General features: G+C 40.3%; 1 protein-coding gene across 1 annotated transcript in view; it reads left to right on the top strand.

The window, feature by feature from the left end:
- PIK3C2G (phosphatidylinositol-4-phosphate 3-kinase catalytic subunit type 2 gamma) overlaps positions 1–24,661 on the top strand; it is a 195,065-nt gene that overhangs the window by 135,032 nt on the left and 35,372 nt on the right. The window contains exons 24-28 of the mRNA XM_062491554.1: positions 5,167–5,323; positions 9,577–9,686; positions 17,370–17,562; positions 18,179–18,300; positions 22,626–22,734. Coding sequence (XP_062347538.1) covers positions 5,167–5,323; positions 9,577–9,686; positions 17,370–17,562; positions 18,179–18,300; positions 22,626–22,734 — 691 coding nt within the window. The remainder of the gene's footprint in view (positions 1–5,166; positions 5,324–9,576; positions 9,687–17,369; positions 17,563–18,178; positions 18,301–22,625; positions 22,735–24,661) is intronic.

The raw sequence follows: 24,661 nt of genomic DNA, 5'->3' as shown, positions 1-24,661 counted from the left end.
CCCTTAGGAAAGAGCAAGAATTAATAAGATGAAAGCGCAGCAAGAGTTAGATTAAGGGAAAAAAATGCTGTGAGGGACATCCTAAAACAGACATTTGATAAGGAGGTTGGAGAAGAGCTCTATCATAAAAATCTTTGAGAATAGGCTAAATAAAAATCCCAGAAGTGTGTTTATGATCTTGTCCTGATAAGAAGAAAAATGGAGTATCTCTTGTAACTCGGGCATATTTCTTTATGTTTGCTGGTGATGAATTGTGTTGTGTGGTTGTTCCCTGTTTCATTATTTAGTATATAAAAGGAGTGCCATTGATTATGGTTTTTTACTGTGTCTACAAATGTCTATGATTACTGTGATTAAATATTTTCACTTGGCTTTAGAGAAATAAGCACTCATGTTCATTTATTCTGTGTTCTTCAATAAGCTTTTGGCTTTTGCTGCAAAGTATGCCAGCAGTCAAGCACTCCCTAAAAGCTTTTCCTATTTTATTGGATACATCTAAATTCCACAAAGTCATGCTGAATATTATCAGTCACTCTTGACCCAGCCAAAATGATTTCAAAGCAGTCAGGGAATATGTGGAGGGTTCAGGTGCTGAGCAGCTGATTTTTAAATTGCAGAGAGTTCTGTGTGGTTTCCCACACACTGTCCATAGGAAAAGCTGGACTAGAACAGATCTGATCTCCTTGCATTAATGTGTGTGACTTGGACTTTTCCATAAGTGCACTGTTGGGAAGCTTAGACTGGATCAGAGCAAAGGTCATTTGTTGCCAGTTGTCTCACATGCTTTTCCTATTTAATATTAAAAAAGTCAGTGTATCCTTCTTAAATGTTCTGCACTGTGAGATTCAGAGTAGGAAAAACTAAAACCATTTCTGACCTTACAAGCTGTGTTAAGCAGTTTACATCTAGGGTCTCATAACAAATATTGATGCTCTTACTGGTTTTCTTGGAATGCAGCACAGTTCTAGCCCACAGTGAAGTCCCAGTAGATGTTCCCATCACCCCAGACCAAGTTTATTTTTGCATGATGATCTCTTCATTTCCTTGAGGTTTCCTTTCTTTTTTCCCCTCTCATGATTTATCATCCAAACATTCCTAATCTCCAGAGGAGCTACAAATCACATTCACGTGAAAATCTTAAATCTCTAAAAGAGAAAAAAAAAAAATAACACCCCCATAACGTAGCCTTGTTTCTCACTGAATGGCTTGAGTAAACTCTTTTGTCACAGCCATAGTAAAGTATTAGTCTTTAAAGTCCAGGACTGCAATCAGACTCTGTCATAAACAGGACTATTGCCTTTTTGATTGATTTCTAGTATAAAACCAAAGGGTTCATTCATCTCATCTAGGGCTTTAGTGGGGGAAAAAGGAAAAAAAGGAAAGGAAAGAGTAGGCAAGATGTGATAAGGTAGCTTTAATGATTTTGGGGGTTTATTGGCTGTACATCTTTGGTCATTCTCAAGCCATACTAGTTCTCTCAGTGAGGCTTTTCTTTTCTAAAAATAATGGTACCAAACATTATAATTACACAATAGAGGTCATTCAACACTGCTTCAGTTCCATATTTCTTTAGCACACCATAAATAAGGAATAAAAAAGGCTTTTGGTCCACAGAGATGTGGTAAAAGGCTTTTACTTGAAAGTACTTCATACTTCATCCCAGCAGTTTTTTTAAAGTTATGCCAGGCATTTCTTCAGTTTGATGGAGGCGGAAGTTGTGCCAATCCAGATTTTAGTCCAGGGGGCTCTGGTCCCATTACACAGTCATTGGTCATCAGACATCTCGTGCATATGAAATATCACAGGCCTTAGCTGTGATCTCGGGGGTGTTTTGAGGTAAGAAGTATTTAATTTTTGTAACTCTTAGGTAAGTTCATGCGAGCCATGTGATAGACAGAGGACCAAGGGAAGGCTGCTGTTCCCAGGCTTTGCTCATCTTGTGAATCAATGCCAGGATGGAATGTGATCTTGGCACTCTGCCCCAGAAAAGGTTGCCTGTTAAAGATTAAATATTGATTAAAATACAGAAAATGCTGATTAAAAGACAGTCCTGATTTAAATGCAGAAATACAGCCTGTGCAGAAGGGTGAGGTTCATCTGCACAGGGTGTGGTACATGCAGCAGCAGGGCACGAATTGCTTTTCTCCTTCTGGAGACTAAAACAGCCTCCATCTGCTGGTGTAAACTTTCCCTTCATCATGGGCAGTGACTGGGCTTGGTTGCCTGTAATTTTTCTGGAGAATGTTCCCTTTGTTGGGAATTTCAAAATTAAACTAATTCAGAGAGAAAGGGATGGATTCCTCCATTTAAGGAAAGGCCCTGCTTTCCCTAGCAGACACCTTTCTTTTAAACCAAAACCTCCTTCTGCTTTATTATTATCCAAAGGAGTTTGTGAAAGCAGCCAGGAACATTTTACATCTGTGCACAGACATTCATCCTGTCAATTGGTTTTTCAGAATCCTTGATGTTCTGTTCAGGGAGTAAGCATCTCTTCCCACTGAAACTTTATTTTATAATGCTATTGTGAGAAATGGCTGTGTTGTTCCTTCGAGTGGGTCTCGTTTCCTATATTCTAAGTTAGATATATTTTATATATCTGAGGTTTTTTTGTTTTGGTGTTGGTTTTTTGGTGGTTTTTTTTCCTTTGTTTTGTTTTGGGGTGTTTTTCTTTGTTTCTTGTTTGTTTGTTTTGTTTTAGTTTTTTGGGTTTTTTTTGCTTCTTTGGTTGGTTGGTTTTTTGTTTTGTTTTGGGTTTTTTTTGTTTGGTTGGTTTTTTTGGGGTTTTTTTGTTATTTTTTGTTTGGTTGGGTTTTTTAATAATTTACATTGCAAAGTGTTCTCTTTGTGAACATCCAGCTTATTTACTGGAGTTGCAGCATCCAGGGGTTGCAGGGTTTACCTTGTGGGAGAGGCTCTGATAGCAAAAGACCTTAAACAGAACAGGAGAAATGGAATTCCTAGATCATATTTCGCATGTTGACAAGGGAGGACTGGCCTAACGCCCTAGAACATATTCACAAAAGAAACTGAGAAATTTAAGAACCTTTTAAAACTGCTCTCAGTCATCCCACAAGTAAAATTAATCTATAAATAATGTAAATATTAAAATAACAGTTGTGTGCTCACCCAGATCCTTTAGCAACAACAGCAAGAGAAATGACTAATGTTGCAATCATTACATTATGGGGAAGTTGGCCCTCAGCCCAACCCAGCAATGTTAAACACAATATTTCTTCCAGTAAAGCCATTTCTGATTGCAGTATCTATTTTCAGCTCAAGCAGCTCAATGTGGGAGATTTGGACTAGCTCAGAGGGGGCTGTGTTTTCATGGTGTAATTGTGTCTCTTGATGCAGTTGGACATCAGAAATCAAATAGGAATTTTTAACAAAATCCTTCGTATTTATACGTTTTTGACTTGGGATGTTTTAGCCTAAGAACAAATTTGGGGTTTAGCCATTCTTGAGATCTTAAAATGCTTTCAAATCAGGATTTAGATTGGCCTTCTATCCACATGTACATCAAGATGTTAACGTTGATAATTTTCTCTGTCTCTCTTTCCTATGGGCTTCAACAAATTGAATTTCATTATTCTAATTGTATCAGTTTATTTAGCACTTAATGTCTGTTTTGAATACCACTGATAAAAAATAAGATAAAAGACAAATGAATGAATGAGTGAGAGAAGGTTCTGGGAAAACCTGAACTCACAGGACTCAGTAACAGACACAGGTTTGTAGTTCTTCCAGATCTACAGCACAAAAGTGCACAATAACTTTGGAACAGTCACACTTTAATATAACCCTCCAAATGTGCACTCACATCTTGCATCGTGCAGAAAAATGTGCAGGGAAAGAAGAATTTTTATTGTCGACCTCCATCATGCCTAGTGCTACTTTACTGAATTGGATTATATATATATATATATATATATATATATATATATATATATATTTAAAGTCACTCTAGTGGCCTGGACTGCTTGGAGGTGAAAGACATCCAAGGAGATTCAAAGTTAGCTGCCATGGGAGCGTTTCCAAACATAAAAGTGGGAAGGCCACCTGAGCATTTATTGTGACTTACACTTCCAGCTGTGGCCTGTAATCTCCTGACAACTTGTTTTTCTTTCTGCAGTAATGGAAGGCAGGCACTTTTATGGGAAGATGAGGAAAACTCCCAGGAAATCTCATCTTTCTCATTTATGAATGCACCAGGGAGCAATGGGTTGACTCAGCCCATTTTTGAGGTTTTAGCAAGAAATAGACATCATGAAATTTATTTCTGCATCTGAACTCACCAAAAACACTGAGTTTATTTAAATTTCTTTTGAATGGAGGGTTAACACTCTGTATACTGCCTTGGGAAAGAGCCCTGTAATCAGTTTACATGGTTCTGTGTACACAGTTGTGATGGGTAAATCACTGCAGTAGGATTTTCTGTGTGAGAATGAGTTTATCAGTCCTTTCTGGAACTACTGAATGATAGGATTGTTAGGAGTAGCCTGCTTAATCTGTTTTCTTCTGCAATAGCATGCCATAGCCACAAACCATGCTGGTGATAAGAATAAAAGGCAAACCATATTGTCAGATTCTGCACCAAGGGTGATCACAGAGGAACTCTAGAGAAAGCAAGACAATGTATTTATATTCCCTTTTAACTTGAGTCAGAAAAATCTCTTCAAAATGGTTTATATTTAATGAGAGCATCGTACCTTGGGCTTTTCTTGTTGGATTGTGGAAGTGTAGGGTTTTCTCTTCAATCCCCTTCTTGCCTAGTAGGGAGCTGATATTTATAACCCACCCTCTCTGAGAACAACTTTTAAATATTTCAATAGCAAGAGAGAACTTGTTTCCAGATTCACTTTCAGGATGGAGTCAAGAAATTAAAGCAACAAGGATTTAAAAAGAAAAGCAAAGAGAGCCAGAGGAAAGCACTTGTTCAGGTGTTGGATTTCTCCCTCAGAAACTCTTGCTGTCAAACCTGTCTCTGTCCCAGTCAGTGGCACCAGACAGAGAAATAGAGATTTCCACACTGAGAAAGGGAGAGATGAAATGATGAGGAAGGTAATACTGGAAAACACTGGAAATGTGAATAATGAGTTACAAATATTGTCTTGCATGATTAGCTATTTTGGGTGAAATTTCTCAGGTAATTGTTCTCTTTTCCAGGGACCGAGCTCCCTTCATCTTCACATCAGAGATGGAATATTTCATAACAGAGGGTGGAAAAAACCCCCAGCGTTTTCAGGAGTTTGTGGAGCTTTGTTGTCGAGCTTATAATATAGTCAGGAGACACAGCCAGCTCCTCCTGAACCTGCTAGAGATGGTAAGAAACTCAAGGGCTAAACCAAAAATCGCTTTCCTCTGGGGTTCTCTCCCCTTTCTCTGCAGCTCCATGACTTGAAGAGATCTCAGGTGCACAGCTGATAATGTTGGTGCTGCACTTCCAGTTTCTGAGAAAAGGAAAGCTAAGCTGCTGGGTGGTTTTCTGTTTTATAATGCATTATTTTTTACAAAACAGCAGAAAGCTGCAAAAGAATCTGTGTAAAAAGTTTTGCATTCAGGAATTTCAGTCAGCCCTTTTTTCTAGGTCTTCATTTACCCTTCCTGATCACCTTTGCAGGACAAAGATAAATATTTCACAGGGTGGGTGATCTGGCAGTACTTAGCACTGCATTCCAATCCTGCTTTTGGAATGGGGGGTTGCACATTTCCACAGTCCTTTTCTTAGGATGGCAAACACAGGAAAGAAAGAGCAGTGCCCATATGGACACAGGTTTTTTAATTATTTTGTGTAGATTTTTAAGGCCTCCAGGAGTTTTTATCCTTAAGTATTCCTACCGATCCACGTGCTGTGGCAAATTCCATGTCTGATTTTTGTCTCTGTGTGCTTAATGATTTTCCCCTCCATGGGTACAAGGAGAATATTGCATTAATTAATATTTGCTAAGATGCTTGGCTAAGATATCAATCCAAAATTTGTATGCAGGGCCCCATGACTTAAGGGAGTGGTCTGTGCATGACAAAGTTTCCATGGCCTTATAAACAGAGCAGCTGAGATTGGGGCACAGCCAAAATCTGCTCTATAAACACTACTTGATCATCTCCAACGTGTGCAGTGGGGGACGACGAGAGACATGGAAGGAATTCCATCTCTCCCCTTGCCTCTTCCAGCCTCTCCATGGATTCTCATGCAGTAATTCAGTGAGAGATTCCCTAACAAAAAAACTGCATTCCCATCATAAAGCACAATTTTCCTCTGGAAGCAGCGCAGAGTGAGGTATTGTGGGGGTTTTTTGGTGATTTATTTTTTTTTTTTTTGCTAGAATTGGGATTAAATGTTCGAGAGACACTCTATTTTTTGTTTGGTTTTAGGTGTTTATTAATTCTTATCTATATTACTGTGAGTTTTATTGTACTTTTAGCTAATAAGCTAAAAATCGAGTCATATTTCATTTTTTTTACAAAGCCTTTTAAGGCCAAACTGTCCAATTAAGAATGGACACTTAAATTATTTTTACTTTATGACTAACTACTTTTGACCCGCAATGTGGAATTTTCTATTTAATTATAAAAAATTCACCCAGACTCGTGAAGAAGAAGGTGAAGAAGGACAAAACCTCTGCCCCAAAACATTCATCTTGCTTTTTATACATTACTATACTCTAAAACCTTAAATTCCAAGTTTTCTCCCATGCGATATTACACACTTCTATCCAAATTGCACACCCATGATCCCAGTTGTATCACTCAATTTTGGAAGCCTTCTCCACGGCCTCAAGTCAAAAGCAGTGTTTTCTTGGGGGTCAGTGCCTGTGGGCACAGAAAGTCTAAAATTCTCAGTTTCCAGGGTTTCAATCTGAGATTGTATGAGATCCTGCCCAAGTCAAAGAGCCTCCAGAAAGCTCAGGACCAGCCTGTTCTTTCCTGCCCTGCAGTAATTCCTGCATTTCTGAACATTTCTGCCTAAAACTGCCTGGTGCAAACAAAGCCCCACGTCCTGCCCTTCTCCTTGTCCCCAGCGCAGCCCCTCTCTCTGCAAGAACAGAAATAATGATGTCAGATTATTCTGGGGTAATAGAGAGCACATTAGTTAGGGAAATGGTCCCAGCAGGAGCTTTGAAATAACAATCCCTGCCTGGCCAAAGCTTTGTCTGTTCAGGACATGCTGCATCTTTTGTTTCTGCTGATCTCGTAGCAAAGGTAATGGAGCTGAGCTGGAAGTCAACATCCAGAGATGTCTTAATTTCTGTCACTGGGCTGCAGCTCAGTCAGTAGTGTTGAGGTTCATAATTGAAAAATAACTGGCAGAACACTCACACCCCATAGGAGCCCTTCACACAAAATGAATTAAACAAACAAGACCAGTTTGGGAGCACCTTGATTTTGCCAACAATATTTTGGAAATTTGAGTCTGTTTCTGCACTTGGAGTGTTGGTCACAAACTGTGAATATCAAAATGTTTCAGTTCCATGGGTCATTTCTGGGAAAAAAAAAAATAAAATACACAAAGTTCCACTTCGAATTCATTTCCACACAGAATTTCAGATGTCATCATGGAGGGATAAGATGAACTAATCACTTCTTATTTGTAAAAGTGAAAGTCTAAGATTTCTCTCACTATTTGGAAACCTGCATCATTAATCTTTAATTCTACTCCCACATTCTGTGATTCTGTTTGTAAAACATAGTTTAAAATATAAATAAATAAATAAATAAGAAAGAAAGAAAATGAAAGAAGTGTTTCTGAAAAAACAGAGTACTTCACAGAATGTTACACTGAATGCACAGAATATTCACAGAGTAGTAAACTGTACCCTGGGTGATCAGTGACAATTAGTGGTTTCTAGCAAACATGGTTATGAACAAATTGAGGGATTTTTTGGCCCAGTTTGGGAATGAATGTTATTTCTTGGTGGTGAGCAGCATGTTTCTAAAGCTGTACTGACATTTGCTACTGGGAGTAAGAAATAATCCATGAAGTTTCCATCACTTTCAAAAGCAGCCACATCTGTGGGAGAGCCAAGAGTCTGCTGTGAGTTCAGAGTTCAGCAGAGTTCAGCTGTGCAAACTCCTGTAGCTCAGCAGCTTTGCTCTCATTAAACATTTGATGGGAGCTGTTACAAAGAGGGTGATGGCAGCACACAAACACCTGACTACTTTAAAGACATGCAAACCCTATTACTCTAAGATATTTTATATAGAAAGTCATTAAAAGGGACTTTGCTCCCTTTTCTGGTGAAGGGCAAGGAGCTTAATTTGCAACAATCCTTTTTTTTTAATCTTTTTTTTATCCAAAAGGAGGAAGGAGTTGTTATCATCTTTTATAAGTGGCTTGAAGGTATATTGATAAATAGCACTGTGAGTCTTTCAGTGCTGAATATTGTTATTGTCCCTGCTGTCAACCCACTTTAATTCACCTCACTGAGCTTTCTGCCTCTCTGTTCCTTGCCAGTCAAAACTCCATGAAGACAGCAATCTAACTGTCCAGTGGTGCCTGGGAATGGGGCTGAGGGAGATCTTCCTCATAATGTCAAAAAAAGTCTACAAATGTTGAGAATGTTTGAAGGAATAGTCTTAAATAAAATCAGGGTTTTTTTTCTTTGTTGTTACTTGAAAAACTCAATGGGTCTTTCTGTCTGAGCTAGACATAAATATCAATGAAGGATATACAGCAGTGACTGCAAATTCAGATACATTTCCATCTGAGCAATCTGAAGGAGTGATGTTTTCCTGCATTACACACACACACAAAAAGCATCACTCCTAACTTGCTGTGATTGCTGAGAAAAATCAGTAGGTTTTGAAGTGAGTAAATGTTATTGTTGCTGTTGACATTTGAAAAAGCCTGGAGAGAGCTGTGTGGGCAATTGGACACGCTGAGCTGCCTCATCTCCTCAAGTGTCTACTTTGCAAGGGGAATGTTGGCACCATCTGGTTTTTGAGTGCAGTCTGGCTGCCTGACCAGAGCAGTTCTGTCCCTCGTCCATGGGCAGAGATGCTCCAGCCCTCGCTGCCCTCCTCGGGGCTCCTGCCACGAGTCGGTGCTGAAGGAGCTTTTCCTTTTCCCTGCTCTGGCTGTAAGTGAATCTGTGATCCCTTTGCAGGAGGAGCCCAGAGCAGGGGTGGTGGAACCAGGAGTTCGGATGAGAGGGTGACGTTGAGCTAAATTGAATTAGGGCTAAGCCAGCACTGTGAGCATATCAGAAATGTGGTTTCTATTGCTCAGGAGGCTGACTTTGGTCACCTTCCCTTTGTCATCATCAGAAGGATCTGAAGGAAGCCTAGTAATGCACACTTTGAGGTTATGGTATCTGAAGAGACAATAAATAACCAAAATGGGTCGTTGATTCTGACCCCTGCCTCTTCCAGGTGCTTCAGTGTGAAGGTTTACAATGCAATATATTCACTTTACTATTCCAGGCTTTGCACTAGCATCAGAACCACTTTTCAGACCAGAAAAACTGTTTTCCAAGATGTTTTGGTGTAAAACCTTTCTTCTCTCACTTAGGCCCATTTCATTTCAATTCCTTTTCAACAGAACAGTAGAGTAATGATCTAATATTACCTTACATTTAGATGCTGCATGCAGGATTGCCCGAGCTGAGCAGCCCCCAGGATCTGAAATATGTGTATGACACCCTCCGTCCTCAGGACTCAGACCTCCAGGCTACAAGCTACTTTACAAGGTAAAACCAGAACATAATCTAGAAACCTTGTCTTCTTCAGGCATGAAACAATATTTCTCTCATATTAAGAAGCTTAATCAAGGACATTGCACAAAAGGATAATTTGTCTTCACGTGTTTACTTTTAGGAAGTCATTCCTTATGCACGTTAAAACCAATTTCCTCACAGTTCTGGAAGAAACAGTTGTGCATTTGTGGTACACCTGGAACAAGTCACTTACTCAGTGCCTGGAGATTTCTTAGGCTTTCATGATGAAACCATCTTGATTAGTATCTAATGCTTTCTCTCTGTTTTTAAATGCAGCAGCTCCATGCAAACAGATTTGGACTGCTTAAAGAGGTTCCACCTGTTAATGGTCTGAGTGAGAGCCTTCAATTTCTGCATTCTACTCCTTTTTCTCTTCTTCTTTTGACCTGTGCTGCCTCAGAGAAGTTACTCTACTAGCCATAGTTCCTCCATCTGCAAACAGTGCTGGTTCTTGCTTTTAAACAATTAACAGATCAATCACAGAAAAGCCTTCTGTGTGAATACAGGTACATTAAAAACTTCATTTGTGTTAAGATCATGAAACTTTTCATCTGTTCATGATAATATCTGGGGATTAATGGTGAGGGGCTGCAGCTGATGTGTATGAAGTCAGTCTCAGTGCTGATCTGTCAGATATAATTCCAGCTGCTGGTGTGCTGCTGCTGTAGATGGGATGAGTGGAGCCTTATCTGGAACTGGAATCCCACTCTGCAATTCTAGGCACAGCATGAGGCAAAATCTCCCTGTCGGACTCTGCCCTGAGCAGCAGCATCACTTCCCAAGTGATGAATTTGAATTTGAATTTGTACTCCCTGCCCGCACTCAGACTCCTCTGACCTTATGAAAGTTTTGGGAAATTAAAAGTGTTTTGTTTATAAGTCTCCTTTCCATGTACTGCAATCTGCTACAATCTGAGGAGATCAGGGCAGCAAGTTTGGAGAAGGCTGGGGAAGAGACCCACAGACTTAAAGGGTGACCTTTCCTTGGAAAAAAAAAAAAAAAGAGAAGAACTTGTCAAACAAAACTATTGTGACTATTGTTCCATGACTTTACATACACCACAGCACTGAGTTCCTTTTCCTGTAACACTTGGGTTTTTTTCCATATGCTTTCACTCCTGCCCCTTAGCAAGATTGTTGTATTTTAAAATTTAATTACAGCTTCACATTTGCCACCAGCTCCTACCTTATCCTTTCCTTCAAAATTCCACACATCCCCGAATTACAGACCTTTATTTTCACTTCAAATAGGAAACATGCAGTTTCTAGTTAAACTGTAAAATCTTGATTCTGTCAAATAGCTCAGGTGGTTGTGTCTGTCTCTCATGGGTAAACACCCAATTTGTTTAGTTAGTGAAAAGGAGCTGGGATGCACAAAATGAGCAGGAAAATCTGAGTCTTCAGAGTGAAAATTGCATCAGTGTCATGAGCTGGTGCCCCTCTGGAGGTGGGGAGGATCAGCTTCCAGCTGGTCTCTTGGGTTAGGGCTGGCGTCACTGAGCCTTGCCTGGCTGGAAGAGTGAGGATGGGTCTGGCATGAGCTGGATCTCCACACATTTTCTTTCGAGGCCTGGGGACTCCAGAGTGGGAATTCACCTGCAGTTTTCCCCAGCCCAAGCATGTGGAATAAAGCCAGCTCTGTTTTGGAAGAGCTGCTGTGCTTTGTTGCCTGGTAGAGGTTTGTGTTAGGCTTAGGAAATAATCCAGCTCCCAGAGACTAAAGGTAGGACTCGCAGGCCACAATGTCCTTCTTCCCCTTTGATTTCTTGGTAGGGATGGTGTTAAGGAAATGAAAGAAATTTTACGTTGCATTTTCTCCTAAAATGCATTCTGTGAACTCCAGAGCTATTGTTCCAATTTCCTTCAAAATGCTGAAGCTTTGTTATCTTCCATCATTTCATCACATAGGAAAGAGAGATATTGCTAGAGTGCGTATTTTATTCATTAATATTATTAGGATATGTTTGTATTATATATGCTCATTTTCAAGAAGAAACTCCCTTTACATTAGTTCATTAATTTCCATGGATCTCATTTCTCTTGGTGCTTCTTTTCTACTTTATTCTAATTTCCATTCATTTGAACATTATTTCTGTTAATTCAAATATTGTATTAACATTTCAACATATTTGAACATGGGGATAATATCAGGCTTCATGTCTAGTAGGATTTGAACTTCTGGAAATCGTATCCAGGCACTTTTCAAAATAAAGACTTTGGGATGGCCTGATACCTGGATCCATGCAGAGACAGTCTGTAAAAGCACTTTCCAACCTGGCTTAGGAATGGAAATATATTAGGATTTTTGTGAGCTTTGTGTTACCTACATCATCTTTATTCCTGATTTCCTTGTTAGACAAAATATTGATATGAGAAAAAAATCCAGTTACATACTTTTCATGGTCAATCCCTGGCTTATTCCTGTATCTATTTTTCAAGCTGAAAGACAAGGAAATTGGCAGTTCTGATTATTAGCACAACTTCTAGTAGTTCTCAAATGCCTCACAATTTGTAGCTCCTTTTCCTCTATAATTTCTTCCAAAAAACACTTTTTTTGTTTTTTAAAAGTTTCTTTCTAGACAAGGAGTGTGGTCACTGGAATGTTAAATGCTGCCAACAGCAGCATTCTTGTTCTAAGTACAAGGTGGTTATTGTAATCTTTCAGATTCAATCATATAATGTGTCTACTGAAAATCCCAGTCTTCTGCTGGTGGAAATAGAACAGTATTCCTCTGTATTTCTGCAGAAATGGGTTGCTCTTAGCAATTTTCAGTTTGGTTTAGCAGTAACGCTGGCATTGGCCCTGGTGCTGTTTAGGAACAACAGAAAACGGTGAATGATGAATGCTCCTGGCAGGAGATGTTAATTTGTTCTTTGCCATCACCTCTTGGGCAGCAGAACGACTGTGTCAGAGTTTGGACTGTGCTGCACTGACCCCTTTCAGGCTCATAAAACAGTCTGTGTTTTGCTGAGTTCCTTTGGTCCCACTGTGATGTAAGTCGTGTGCAGCAGTCTGTGGTGTCACTGGTGTGCAGCTCCTCTCTCAGGGGCAACCCCTGCCATGAGCTGATGAGCAGCAGCTCCAGCTCACAGCTCTCAGCCCTCTGGAAGGTCACACCTCTCGTGGTGCACAAACAATGCACTGATTGAGAGCCAGACAACAGCTCCTGTGTCTCCCTGTCAGTCCTGTGCACCTACTGCCAAATGAAACATCCTTGTCTCTCCAGCATCTGCCCTGAACTCAGTTTGATCCTTGAAACTCGACTTGATCCTCCCCCCTCCCTCCTTTCCTCTTCCCCTGACAACACGGTTTTATCAGAAACTGGAAACCCATCCTACCTCTGGATATAAATTTCCTCTATGGTTTTCTGCAGATGTCCTCAAATGTCAGCATGGTGTGGCAGGCTGCCTGACATTTTTAATGTGCCTGCACAGGGACGTTTATTTAAAATCGGTTTTAAGAGCATCAAGTTAGCCCAGCGCCATGAATGGAGTTGATTTCAATTGGTTGCAGTGTGCAATCTAACCCACTCCTGGAAACCCATGAATAGGAGATGCAGGGTGGATCTGCCAGTTACCAGGGGAGCTCATTGCAAATCTTCAGCAGCCTGACAGAGGGGACTGCAGCCTGGGTCAGCTGCTTTGTTTATTTATTAATGGACTCATTTTTAGGTACCTGTCATTGCCCACGTCGAGCACATCCACTCCAAACCACAAATGCCAGCTGTTTCAAGCTGGGCAATCCACAATATCCCCTTTCCAGTCCTGGTGCTGATCTCAAGCTCATCAGCCAATCTCTGTTTCTCAGGGGGCTGAGGGTATTTCAGCAAGAAATTTCCCAAACAGTCAAAGTTGGTGGCATCTGACAGGGAATGGATCAAACTACAACACTAAACTTTATTTCAAGTTGAAGTTTTTTATAAAGATTGTGGTGTATGTGCCCCAAAGGAGCAGGAGGCAGACTTCGTCCTTGAATTTATCTTTTTTTGAGGAATTAGTATTACAAAAGGTCTGTTGCTGATACCAGTAATATTCTGGAAAACTCTACTAATGGCAGTACTAACATACTACTCATCTTAAAATGGAGCTTGGTGAATTCCTGGGTGGAAATGTGGAATATAAATGAAACACTGCTCATTAACATCTGAGAATCCCATGAAAATAAATTTTGCTCATTATACTCCAAGTGATTTTCAGGCCTAGATGGAAATGAGAAGCAGGATACCATCAAAAAAGATAAATATCCACCAAGATTAAAATCTTAATAACTAGTCAGTAATAGTGTTTTTATGTGCTGTGTGCACAGCTTGGTGTGTCCTGAAAAATCTAAGCACCAGCCCTTGGAATACCTGTCCATAAGGAATGTCTGCTTCCTAAAATCAAAGTGGCAAACTACCACTAGTCACTCTTGAAAACATTAGTCAAACTTTTCATCCATCTCCTTTTTCACAAGCAGCCAGCCAGTCTGTTCATGTTTTACCTGATACTGTAATTTGACAGCCCTGTGGAAAGACCGGAGCCAAATCTGAAATTCAAAGTCAGTTCAGCAGGTGGAAAGCTGAAAGTCATTACTTTCCAATAATCCCAGATACTTAACTTTCTTTTCTGAGAAGTAGGTCAGACACCAATCTGCATGGTAAGCAGTTATTGTCATGTGGAAAATAGCATTTTTCTCTCTGAAAACTGTGTTGGCTCTATCTGGATTCACTGCCAATATTACTGCAGTTAATGGCAGTTTCCTGTTTCCTTCTGATTAACCTGCACTGTCAGTACCCATTGGACTGCTCACCTAGTTTAGTTACCTCTAGACCATCAGGCACTGATTTTCTATGTAGCCTGGGCTACTAGAGCTCTGAAATAAATAAGGAACTTTTTTTTTTTTCCTTTTTTTTTGTCATCTTTGTGAAAGCAGAGCCAGCTTTGGGCACAGGCAAAGGTGGTAATGGCCAGGGAGCAAGAGAAGGACTTTACAAAGAAAACCCATGACCTTACTTCTTTTTACTATTGCTAAGCTTTATGGGGCTATGGAGAAAAGAAGGTGTGTGAGGATCTGGGAGAGTTCAAGGAGAAACTTCCACCACTGGTCTTCAGGATGAACTTTAAAAATGCCAGCAGAAAGGGGAATCAGGTGCCACGGTGCGATAAACTGGGTCACTGAACTAATCCATAACAAACTGCAAAAAATAAAAATAAACTAAAAATAAATGAACTGCAAAAATAGACTAAAAATAAACTGCAGAATCTCCAAAAGGTAAGATAAGGGTTTGATGCACCCCATTGCTCCGTGTACAGCCAGGAACAGATTTTGGGAAAGAGGGTTTCCTTAATCCAACCTGCCCTTGAGAGAAAGGGCAGAGAGCCACGAGCAGAGCTGTCCCAACTGCTGGGGAGAAACTCCGAGGTGCACCAGAATAGCAAAGAGGTTTGAATTCTTTGTGGGTTGTCGTAAGGTTTGCTTCATGTCTTCTATCCTAGCAAAGGGGACTGCACGCAGACAAAACAGAGAGGAGGAGAAAACAACTCATACTTCTGTTCTTGTATGATTTTAGATGTAATCATTTCAAACAACTCACAGGAAAAATCTGCAACAGTGACAACACAAGGCTCTGTTTAGATCTAAAATATGTCTAAAATATGGGTTTTAAAAGTATCTTAGAAGCCTAATGGACCCATGGAAGGAAGAGTGGCTGTCTGATAGCAGGCAGTTCTGTGCAGTGATGATGTCTGAATTAGTCCTAATTTACAAGCTGAGGCCTGGTTTATGGAAATTAAAATGCAGAGTGTTTAGCTGCAAAGTTAACGTGCCTCTTTTAGCAATGTGGCAAATTCCCTAACTGCTCTGCTATAATATGGCCAGTTACAGATTCTATAACCTAATGTCTCCGTGCTTTAGGAAGTGTTTGAATTACACATTAAATTAAATACATAGGAGGTAAAGGGGAAGAGTTCACCTCTGATGCAGCCTGGTTAATCATCACTGAATTGATTTTATACTAAGATTTTGAAATGAGATTTGTTTTCTTATTTTACAACAGAGTGTTAATTTGTTTAATTTATTAAATAGTTTGTATCTGTTTCTGAGGAATGTAATTAATAATTAAGATAATGAACCAAATCAATTCTGAGGCACCTTTCCTTGTATTACATTAAGAGGAGCATATACATCTTTCCTCAGTTTACTATGGCTAACTAGTCTATGATAAATTCACACACTATTTTGAATAAAATCGGAATTTCAGGGGGGTGAGCTGGGGAGATGCCTGTAGGTAGAATATTCCTTATTCTTTCTGGTTTGGTTCCATCTGTGAAGCTACAGACTTTAGCCAGAGCATCTGAGATCATGGAAATTAGGCTAATGGGATGAATGGAGTTGATTTCAAATGATTGCACTGAGCATTCCAACCCACTCACAGAAACCCATGAATAAAAATCTAATTTGAAATGACAGGTGAAGCATTTGCTCAGCTTTGAACATGGCATGATGAAGGTGGTTAAGGGTGTTGTCAGCCCTTGCAACCTAGTTAGAGAGAAACCAAAATTGAGAGGGAAAAAAAAGAAAAAAAAAAGAAAACACAGCAAACCCCTGAATATTTGGTAGAGGTTCTGCTGCCATATGACTTGAAACTAATGTGTTGTTTTTCTATAACATCAGAACAGATATAGGCTATCTTCAGAGAGATGGAGAAAAGCAGGGGAAAAAAATGCCATCAGAAGTAAATAGGTCTTAAAAATTCAATTATCAGTTGAATTCAAGAGAGCAAGGGTTTTCTAATGAGTGCTGCATTTCACTCTTCAAAAACCTGTGATTATCCTGCAGTGTTATTTCTCAAGTCGAGTTCGCTTTCACATTTGCAGCACATACCTACGTGTTTATCTATTTCTTTTTTTATCTATTATTTCTTTTCTGATGAAAGATCTCAAAACTCTAGGAAATCAAAACAGTGTTCCTGCTCCCCTTGCACAGGGATGAGATGAAGGAAGATACCAGGAGGAAATTCCTCTCTCTTTCTTTTTCAAATTCATCTTGAGCAGTTCCACAGGGATAGAGCTTTTAAGATCTAGGTAGAGGATTTAGCAGCACATCATGCTCAGCTAAATCACAAATTAAATCCAAGAGCCCAGCGCAAACACGTGTAAGCCCACGTGAGGTTAGCAAAACCAAAAATAAATATAATCATAACTAGTGCCTTCTCTCCTGCCCAGCAAAATGAACGCGTGCTGGCCAGCCCTGGGACTCCTCAAATGACACGTGGAAATGTTCTGCTTGTCCCTGATGCCTGGAAGAAGGCTGGGATCCAGCTGGTGAGGAAGAGCTGCTCCAAGCCAAGCCTTGAGGCAGGCTGTGGCAAGAGCGCTCCTTTAAGCAGTAGAGCTCAGGGGCTGGATGTGCAAATAGCACTGGCTGCTGTGTCGGGGTGTGAGGAAGGCTTTAGAATTTGGGGATTTTGGGGCTTGGATCCAGAAAAAGAGGGGTCAAGGAGTGGGGGGGGAAACAAACAAACAAACAAAAAAAAAACCACCGAAAAATAAACAAACAAAAAACTAAAACAAACAAAAAATAAAACAAACAAACAAAAAAACCCGAAAACAAACAAAAATAATTTACAAAATAATTTAAAAAAATAAAAAGCACCTCTTCTGTTTGTTTGTTCTTCAGGAAAATAAAGGAAAGTTTGGAGTGCTTCCCTGTGAAACTCAATAACTTGATCCACACACTTGCACAGATGTCAGCGGGGAGCTCTGCAGAGCCCCCAGCCCCAGACACTGCTCCCCAGGAATGGATGATGCTGGACACAGAGAGCTCGATTGCCAGGGCCACCATCCTGGGATTCAGCAAAAAGCCAGACTCTGTATGTATCGTGTTCTGCCCTCGTTTGCCCGGATCTTTAATGACTCTTTCAAGAATTTACACACTCTCCCTCTCCCTTTACAGAAGATGTGCTCGTGCCACATTAAAAGCATCGTGGGATGAATGGTGCTGCCATAAGCAGGGAGCTAGCAGAGAGCAAAACCACCAGGCAGACTGATATTTGCAGGGAGCCATTAAGGAGAACAGTTCATTCCCTGTAGTGAAAAATAAATCAAGAGCTAATTAAAGCATCCAGAAGGAAAGCATGGCACAAAATTAGGAAGCCTAATAGGAATTGGAGGCTGTTATATGATGCTTTAATGGTGCACTATTAGTTCTCACACACTGCAGTGATCTTTCAGTGTTTGAGTTGTAAGCTACCCAGGCAAGTTTCTCTTTCCATGCAGCAAACACTATGAATTACAAACTGAATTCTCTGGCACTTGGCACTACATAAAAGAAGGTTTTTCTTTGTTAAAATCACCCTCTAAATTCTCTTGTTTTTTTGTTTTTGTTTTGTTTTTTTTTTGTTGTTGTTGTTGTTTTTTTTTTTTTTTTTTTATAATATGTCTCTCTGATCATTTCTCTGCTCTGCCTGTCCTTTATTCCCAACGCAGGTATATCTCATCCAGGTGGTGCAAACCTGCAATGTGGTCACCTTCGTGGAAAAATCATTCGACCAGCTCTCAAAACTTCACAGCCACCTCCAGAAGCAATTCCCATCTCATGCCCTCCCAGAGTAAGGCAGCACATTAGTGGAGGTTATTCTGCTCTTAAGTGGCTCTCTCTTCTGTGCTCAGATAAATCTGGGAGAATATTCACAGCAGTTGTATTTTTAGAAACACCAAGGCAGAGTGACATATCCTATCAGGCTTTCTATTCAGCCCCAAAAGAAAGTGAAGCACAGATCATTGTGGCAGCTTAGGTTTTGTATATTATTGTTCCTTTTTTAATGGGAGGAGAGAAGGGGAACAGCTTGGGCCTGACAAAACTATTCCTGAAATTAAAGGGTAAGTGGTTCTGACTTCGTTAAAGGGGCCTTTAATAGTTTTTATTTTCTTCATGATATTTATCAAAACTTAATGGCAGTGATCAAAACTTATGGCAAGTCCATGTGTTAAAGCAATGTAGGGATGCTCACAGTGGGTCAGAACAGAAATCTCTGATTCCAGCACCGTGATGAACATTTTTACAACACGAAGCACATCACGTGCCCCCAGCTGAGAAATAAAAAATAATCTTCTGTACTGTCCTGCCCCGAGCCCAGCACTTGTGCCTCACATCATTCAGTTTAATGTCTTTTGAAAAATCTGCTAACATCAGTTGCAACAATTCTGAATATTACTTTCTATCCATGTGTATGTCCATTCCTGCTTCTCATTTTCTGCATGTTACTTCTTTACAGTTTCCTGGGGTAGTGAGTCCCATGGTTTATTTCGGTCTCATATGAACCAGCTTTGCCTTATGTAACCATTGCCCATGGCTTTAAAGTACAAATGGAGTTATTTTTAATACATCTATCATATACATTATACTGCATACACCAGTGAGTACAAAGCAGTCCTCTCTCAGACAATCCTGGTACAAACCCTTCTCCAAGCTCAAGCTATAAAAAACAAAAATAAAGCTGGCCTAAAATGCAAGCAGCTTACTTGAACCAAGCTGAGATTCAAGTGATACGCTTGAAAAAGAGAAAGGTCTTTGGATTTGACATGAAATAAATAGCCACAAACAACACGGTTTGGACTTGAAGTCCATGAATTTCAGATCCAAGGCCGATATTCCCCCGAGCTCATGGGAAACATTCTGGAAAAATGGCTTAAGGTGAGTTAATTCTAGAGAATCTGTCTCCTGCCTGAGGGCATTTTATTGACTCCAGTTTGATTCATTGTGGCTTTCTCACATGAACTGGTTTGCAGCAGCTGGTGAGAATTGCAATTTCACTAAACAAATACTAAAAATGCTTGAACTGTGCTTTTGATTTGGAGATACTGGCAGGCTAACCATTAAGTTGTAAAATAAAATATTTAACAAGTACCTGTTTATGAATTTTTCCTGTGGTGAGCAGAGCTCTTTGAAAGAAAATACATTTCTCTTCAGAAACACATAAACCTCAGAAACCCTGTAGTGAATTTCAAAAATAGCACGAGTCATTTTCCAGATAAATCTACCTCTAATAAAACCTTTTGCAACATTTTCACTGCTAAAGAGCACCTCAGAACTCACCGAGGGTTAATCTCACATACTGAGGCAGTCTCTAGGAGCTGCAGTGCTTTATTGCCATAATCCAGCCCCAGCAGTACCCTGTCACTGCAGGATCTTTCCCTCACATTGTGCTGAAACAATTCACTTTATGATGTTTTTTGATAGGCACGTTTTCTAATGTTAAAATTTTGCGTTGTGGTCTAACAGCACTTCATTAATTGGAGGTTTTTCATGTATCCCAGATTTTATTCTAATAATAAAAACCTAATTATTTCTTTATAGGGAGTTATTACTGAAACTGCCATGCCATATCAGACCATTAGCCTGCCTGTGTGTTACAAAGCTCCGGCTCTGGCTGATGCCAGATGCTTCAAAGGAAGGAGAAAGCCTTGCTCCACATTGTTCCACAATGTAATCACCAAATCAGTTTAAAAATGTCCGATTAAAAAATTTAAATGTTTAATATTGATAGAGTAATTGGAACTGCTAACAGAAAGGACTTGGTTTCTGCTTTGCAATGATTCCATGAAATTGTACATATTCATGTCTCATTAGGAGAAAACAATGAAATATGAGAGTGCTTCATACAAGTGCTAAATGGGGAGGGTATTGTAAGAAACAAATGGCAAAAATGGTATTGTAATAAAAAAATTGCAAAATGGATTCTGAGTTCTCAGAATCTGAAATTTTGCTATTAACATGTATTAATTCGGCCCATATTGAAAAGTTATAAACACAGCTGCCCTAAGCAAGCCCTTGCACTCCAGCACCATCCTTCTCATTTAGTTTCTGAGAGGGTATTAATTGTGTTTAATTATTGTTTTGTAAAGTGCCAAAAACCTTGTCACCCAACAAAGCATGTAGGTGGCATCATTAACGCACAGAACATTGCTCAGACAGGGAGGAAATGCAATGTGCTGTGTAGGACATCTGCACACAGTGCAAGTTTAAATTTTTCTGACCCGTTTCAAGTAGATGCAAAGCATCAGCTTGGGAAATTCACCTTTTCTAGCACAAGTGCATTCCCAAGGGCAAGGCCCCTCGGACTGGATCCATCAGAAGCACAGAGGTCCTTAGAAGGGCTCAGTGCCACCTCCAGGTTCACGCTGTCCTTCCTGCAGCCCTCACTGGTGCTGTCACTCAGCAATTTCTCCGTCCTCTCTTTGGCCACTGTGCCTTGGATGCATCTCCTGCGTTTCCCAGCCAGAGCCCTCTCTGTGTTGCACAGACTGGCTCATTTTCAGCTGCTTCCAAACAGTTCTCCACCCCTTGAGAGAAGTCCTTGGTGCCCCAGAGCAGCCTCAGGTTATTTCTCTGTGCCAGGTGAGCTGGGCTCTGTTTTCATCTGTGCTGCTCCTGCTCACGGACCGGGCTGGTGTCACCTCTCCCATCTCATGGTGTGTCCTGCCACTGGGATCGTGTGGGGGAAGAGTCACCTCTTCCATCCTTCTGTGAGCCCGAGCAGAGCCCTGACCCTGCAGTGCCACGGGCAGGAATCATCAGTTCCCACACCACACCCTGCTCCCTGCTGCCTTCATCACAAACTCACACCACAGCTCAGTTTTCCCGGCAGGATTTTGCAGCTGCCTTCCCAAAGGATGGCCAATGTCCCTTCCCAGGGCTCACAAACTGCACAGATCCTTTGTCTGAGCCTTTCAGGTCCCTGTTGGGATCTGAATATCCCAACATATCCCCTGATATCCCCTGATATCTCGGGCTAAAAAAGCTCACAGCAGAGAAAAACAAACAAAAAAAAAAAAAAAAAAACAAAAAAAAAACCAAACAAGATATGTTTGTAAATAAGACAGGCCTGAGTGTTTACTGTGGTGGGACATGAAATACAATCAGATCAAAACTTCTGCCTTTGCATGTCTCATACATTAGAGGACATAAAGCATAATGTTAATTATGACTCCTGCTATTAGCAATCTGTATCACAAAACCCATTATGTGCAATTCAGCACAGATAGCTTTTCTAATGCTCCTTCAGCCTAGGAGATAAATACCCTTTGTCAGGGCAAGGTTAATATAAATTGATTATGTGTATTGTTAAAACTCTAACCTTTTGAATGATCTAATATGCATTGTCTCTAAAATGCAAAGATGATTCAAGTAAAAAAATGGGAGGTTTTGACATTTTCAACCACCAAAGTATTTGAAAATTGACGTAAGGCCATTCTGTGCATGTGTAATTTATTTACTAACCCAAAATTAAATTAATCTCAATAAAAATTCAGCAAGAACATTACTTTCGCTATTTTTATTGCTATTGCTTTTGTTGGGATTGATTTTGTTAGTATGGTGATCGTTCGTTTTCATATATTATTTTTATTATGCTGGCACCTGAAATTAGATATGGGATCAGGACCTACTCTGAAAACCTTATCTACACTCTAAATAGCTGAGGCATAAATGCAGACAATGATATATTCATCAAATGTCACATTGTTGCTGTAAGGCTTTGGTGCTCAATGTTCTGTGGTAAGAATATGTCAACTCTGGGCTGAGATCAGAGATCTGTTGTGCAAAAAAGCAATGTTTCCCTGGGGTCATAAAGGGAAAGATCTTTGGATATATTTAGAGACTGTAAAATGCAAATAAGTGTATTTTAGGATTTGTTTATCTGTTTTCTTACTTTTAAAATCAGTTATTTAGAGAGAAAAAGTGCTTTAGTATGTGACAATTTACCAGCAAATTATTAGAAGAAAGCGAGTCACAGCAATGTGACCTGTGACCTTACCCTGTCATTCCTTCCCTCACCTGCAAAACCTCCTAAGGAGTCTTGGCTTTATTCTCTCAAGTAGAGCTGGAAATATTTTCAGTTCAAGAGCTCTGCTTACGAATATTCTTCTTTTGCAGGTTTCCCCACTCATGGCATTTACCTTTCACGGATCTTGAACACAGAAGAGTGAAGGATCTGAACCTCTACCTGAAGCAGCTATTCAGTGGCTCCAGGAAACTGGCTAATGTGAGCATTTCCAACATCTCTTTAATTTGCACGTGATTTATAGTAGCATTTTACTGAAAGATTCAGGAAATTTTCCTTTGCCTGTTTTGGGGAAGAAAAAAAAAAATAATCAAAAGTGACACTTCTTCTAATGACACAATTTGGTGTGGAGACATTGCAGCATTCATCAAAACTTTAGACAAAGACAAGTATGACTGAGAGATAGTTCATTAGATCTGGCAGGGCATTTTTCATTAAAGAAAAAAAAAACCCAAACTTTCCTTCCTTTGGTGCATTTGAAAAGTAGTGATTCACCGAATTTTTGACAGTAAGGAGTATGTTCTAAGGAATGTAATGTCTAAAAAAAGAAGTAAGCTTTGAAGTATTGAAAAGTCTGGTTTTGACAGTTGTTAAATAAAAATTTCCATTCTTTCAGCTCAGAAATGCCCTTTCCAAAATGTATTTAACAGGGAGAAGAAAGTTTTGCAAACATAAGACCTAACCCAGAATGTTTCCATAATAGCAGAATGATGCACATTAAAATTGGTGTTTTCTCCGTTTTTCTTCATTATTGTTTTCTGAGGTTGGAGGTTTTCCTGCTGCTGAAAAATGGAAAGCCAAAACAGTAACAAACATTGACTTTCCATTTTCTGTGCCAGCACAAAACCTTGTGCACCTCAGCAGGATAGAGGGCTGAGAGCAGCCGGGGACCACAGGCTAAGATGTTAAATCATCATGCTGCATCCCTTGAGGAGCTGAACAGTCAATTCCTGGCAGTGGCACCAGGGTCTGGGGGACAGCAGCATCCCCCAGTGAGCAGCCCTTGTCAGGAAAGCTGTTAGGGAGGGGAAAATGATGTTTTCTCTCAGAGCCCAGGCTTCCAGAGAGGATCAGTGAGTTGCAGTGAGCCAAGGCACGAGCTGCTGGCTGACCCCCACAAACTGGGGCTGCTTTGTTCTCATAGCAGGGACAGCCAAAAGGCAATGACAGCATGCTTGTTCTCCAAAATCTCAAACATCTTGCAGGAGGAAAAAAAAAAAGTTTGCTGCCTAACTCTATAACTTTCCCATCTGTAACTTTGTAATGGAGATTAAAGAGGAAATTTTCCATATGCAAGACAAACAGGAGTTTTCTTATTAATACGAATACAAATTCGGAGCCCTGATTTGAAATTGAGATTTCCAAAGAGGATAGAAATCTTTTTGTCCCACTGAGTTACATGTAATTTGGTATGAACAGCTGACACCTCAGCTGACTGACAAGCTGAGGTGCTTGGCTCCTTTGACTGGCACTGCCAAATAATCTGCTCAAGTTTGGGAAGATTGTTGTGCAAATAAAGCGCAAGAAGTTTCACCTCAACGTGAGTATTAGTGGCACTACATATTAGAGGTTATTTTGTTTGGTTGGTTGGTTGGTTTTAGTTAGAGTTAGGATGGAGTTATGTGTTCGGACTCGGTTGTTTATTAATTTTTATCTGTAGTATGGAGACTTCTTTAGAACTTTTAGCTAATAAGCTAAAAGTGAGAAAATGGAGCTGTATTTGCTCATTACAAGGTTTTTTAAAGGCAAACATTCTCATTAAAAGCTGACATCTATGTTATTTGTACTTTTGACCCAATGACTAAACACCTGTGGCACACGGGGAAGGAATTTTGTGCACTGAGGATGGCAGAGCACTGAGGGAGCTCCTGGGGTCTCCCTCCCTGCAGGCAGCCCCAGCTCACCTGGCCACGCTCTGTCACCTGCTGCAGGTGACCCTGCTGTGGCAGCAGGGCTGGGCTGAGTGACCTCCAACCTTGTCCCTTCCAACCCTGAGGATTCTGTGATTCCTTCCCGAGCCTCACGTTAGGGCCATGGGTTTATTTCACATGGTGAATGTTTATTTTACTTCAGCTGAGGAAGAGCTGATCTGAGCCCATGACCCAGAAATGAAGAGCTCAGTATCTTC

Source organism: Cinclus cinclus, chromosome 4, assembly GCF_963662255.1.
Source record: "Cinclus cinclus chromosome 4, bCinCin1.1, whole genome shotgun sequence".
Classification (NCBI taxonomy): domain Eukaryota; kingdom Metazoa; phylum Chordata; class Aves; order Passeriformes; family Cinclidae; genus Cinclus; species Cinclus cinclus.
This window is presented reverse-complemented; position numbering and strand designations above follow the sequence as displayed.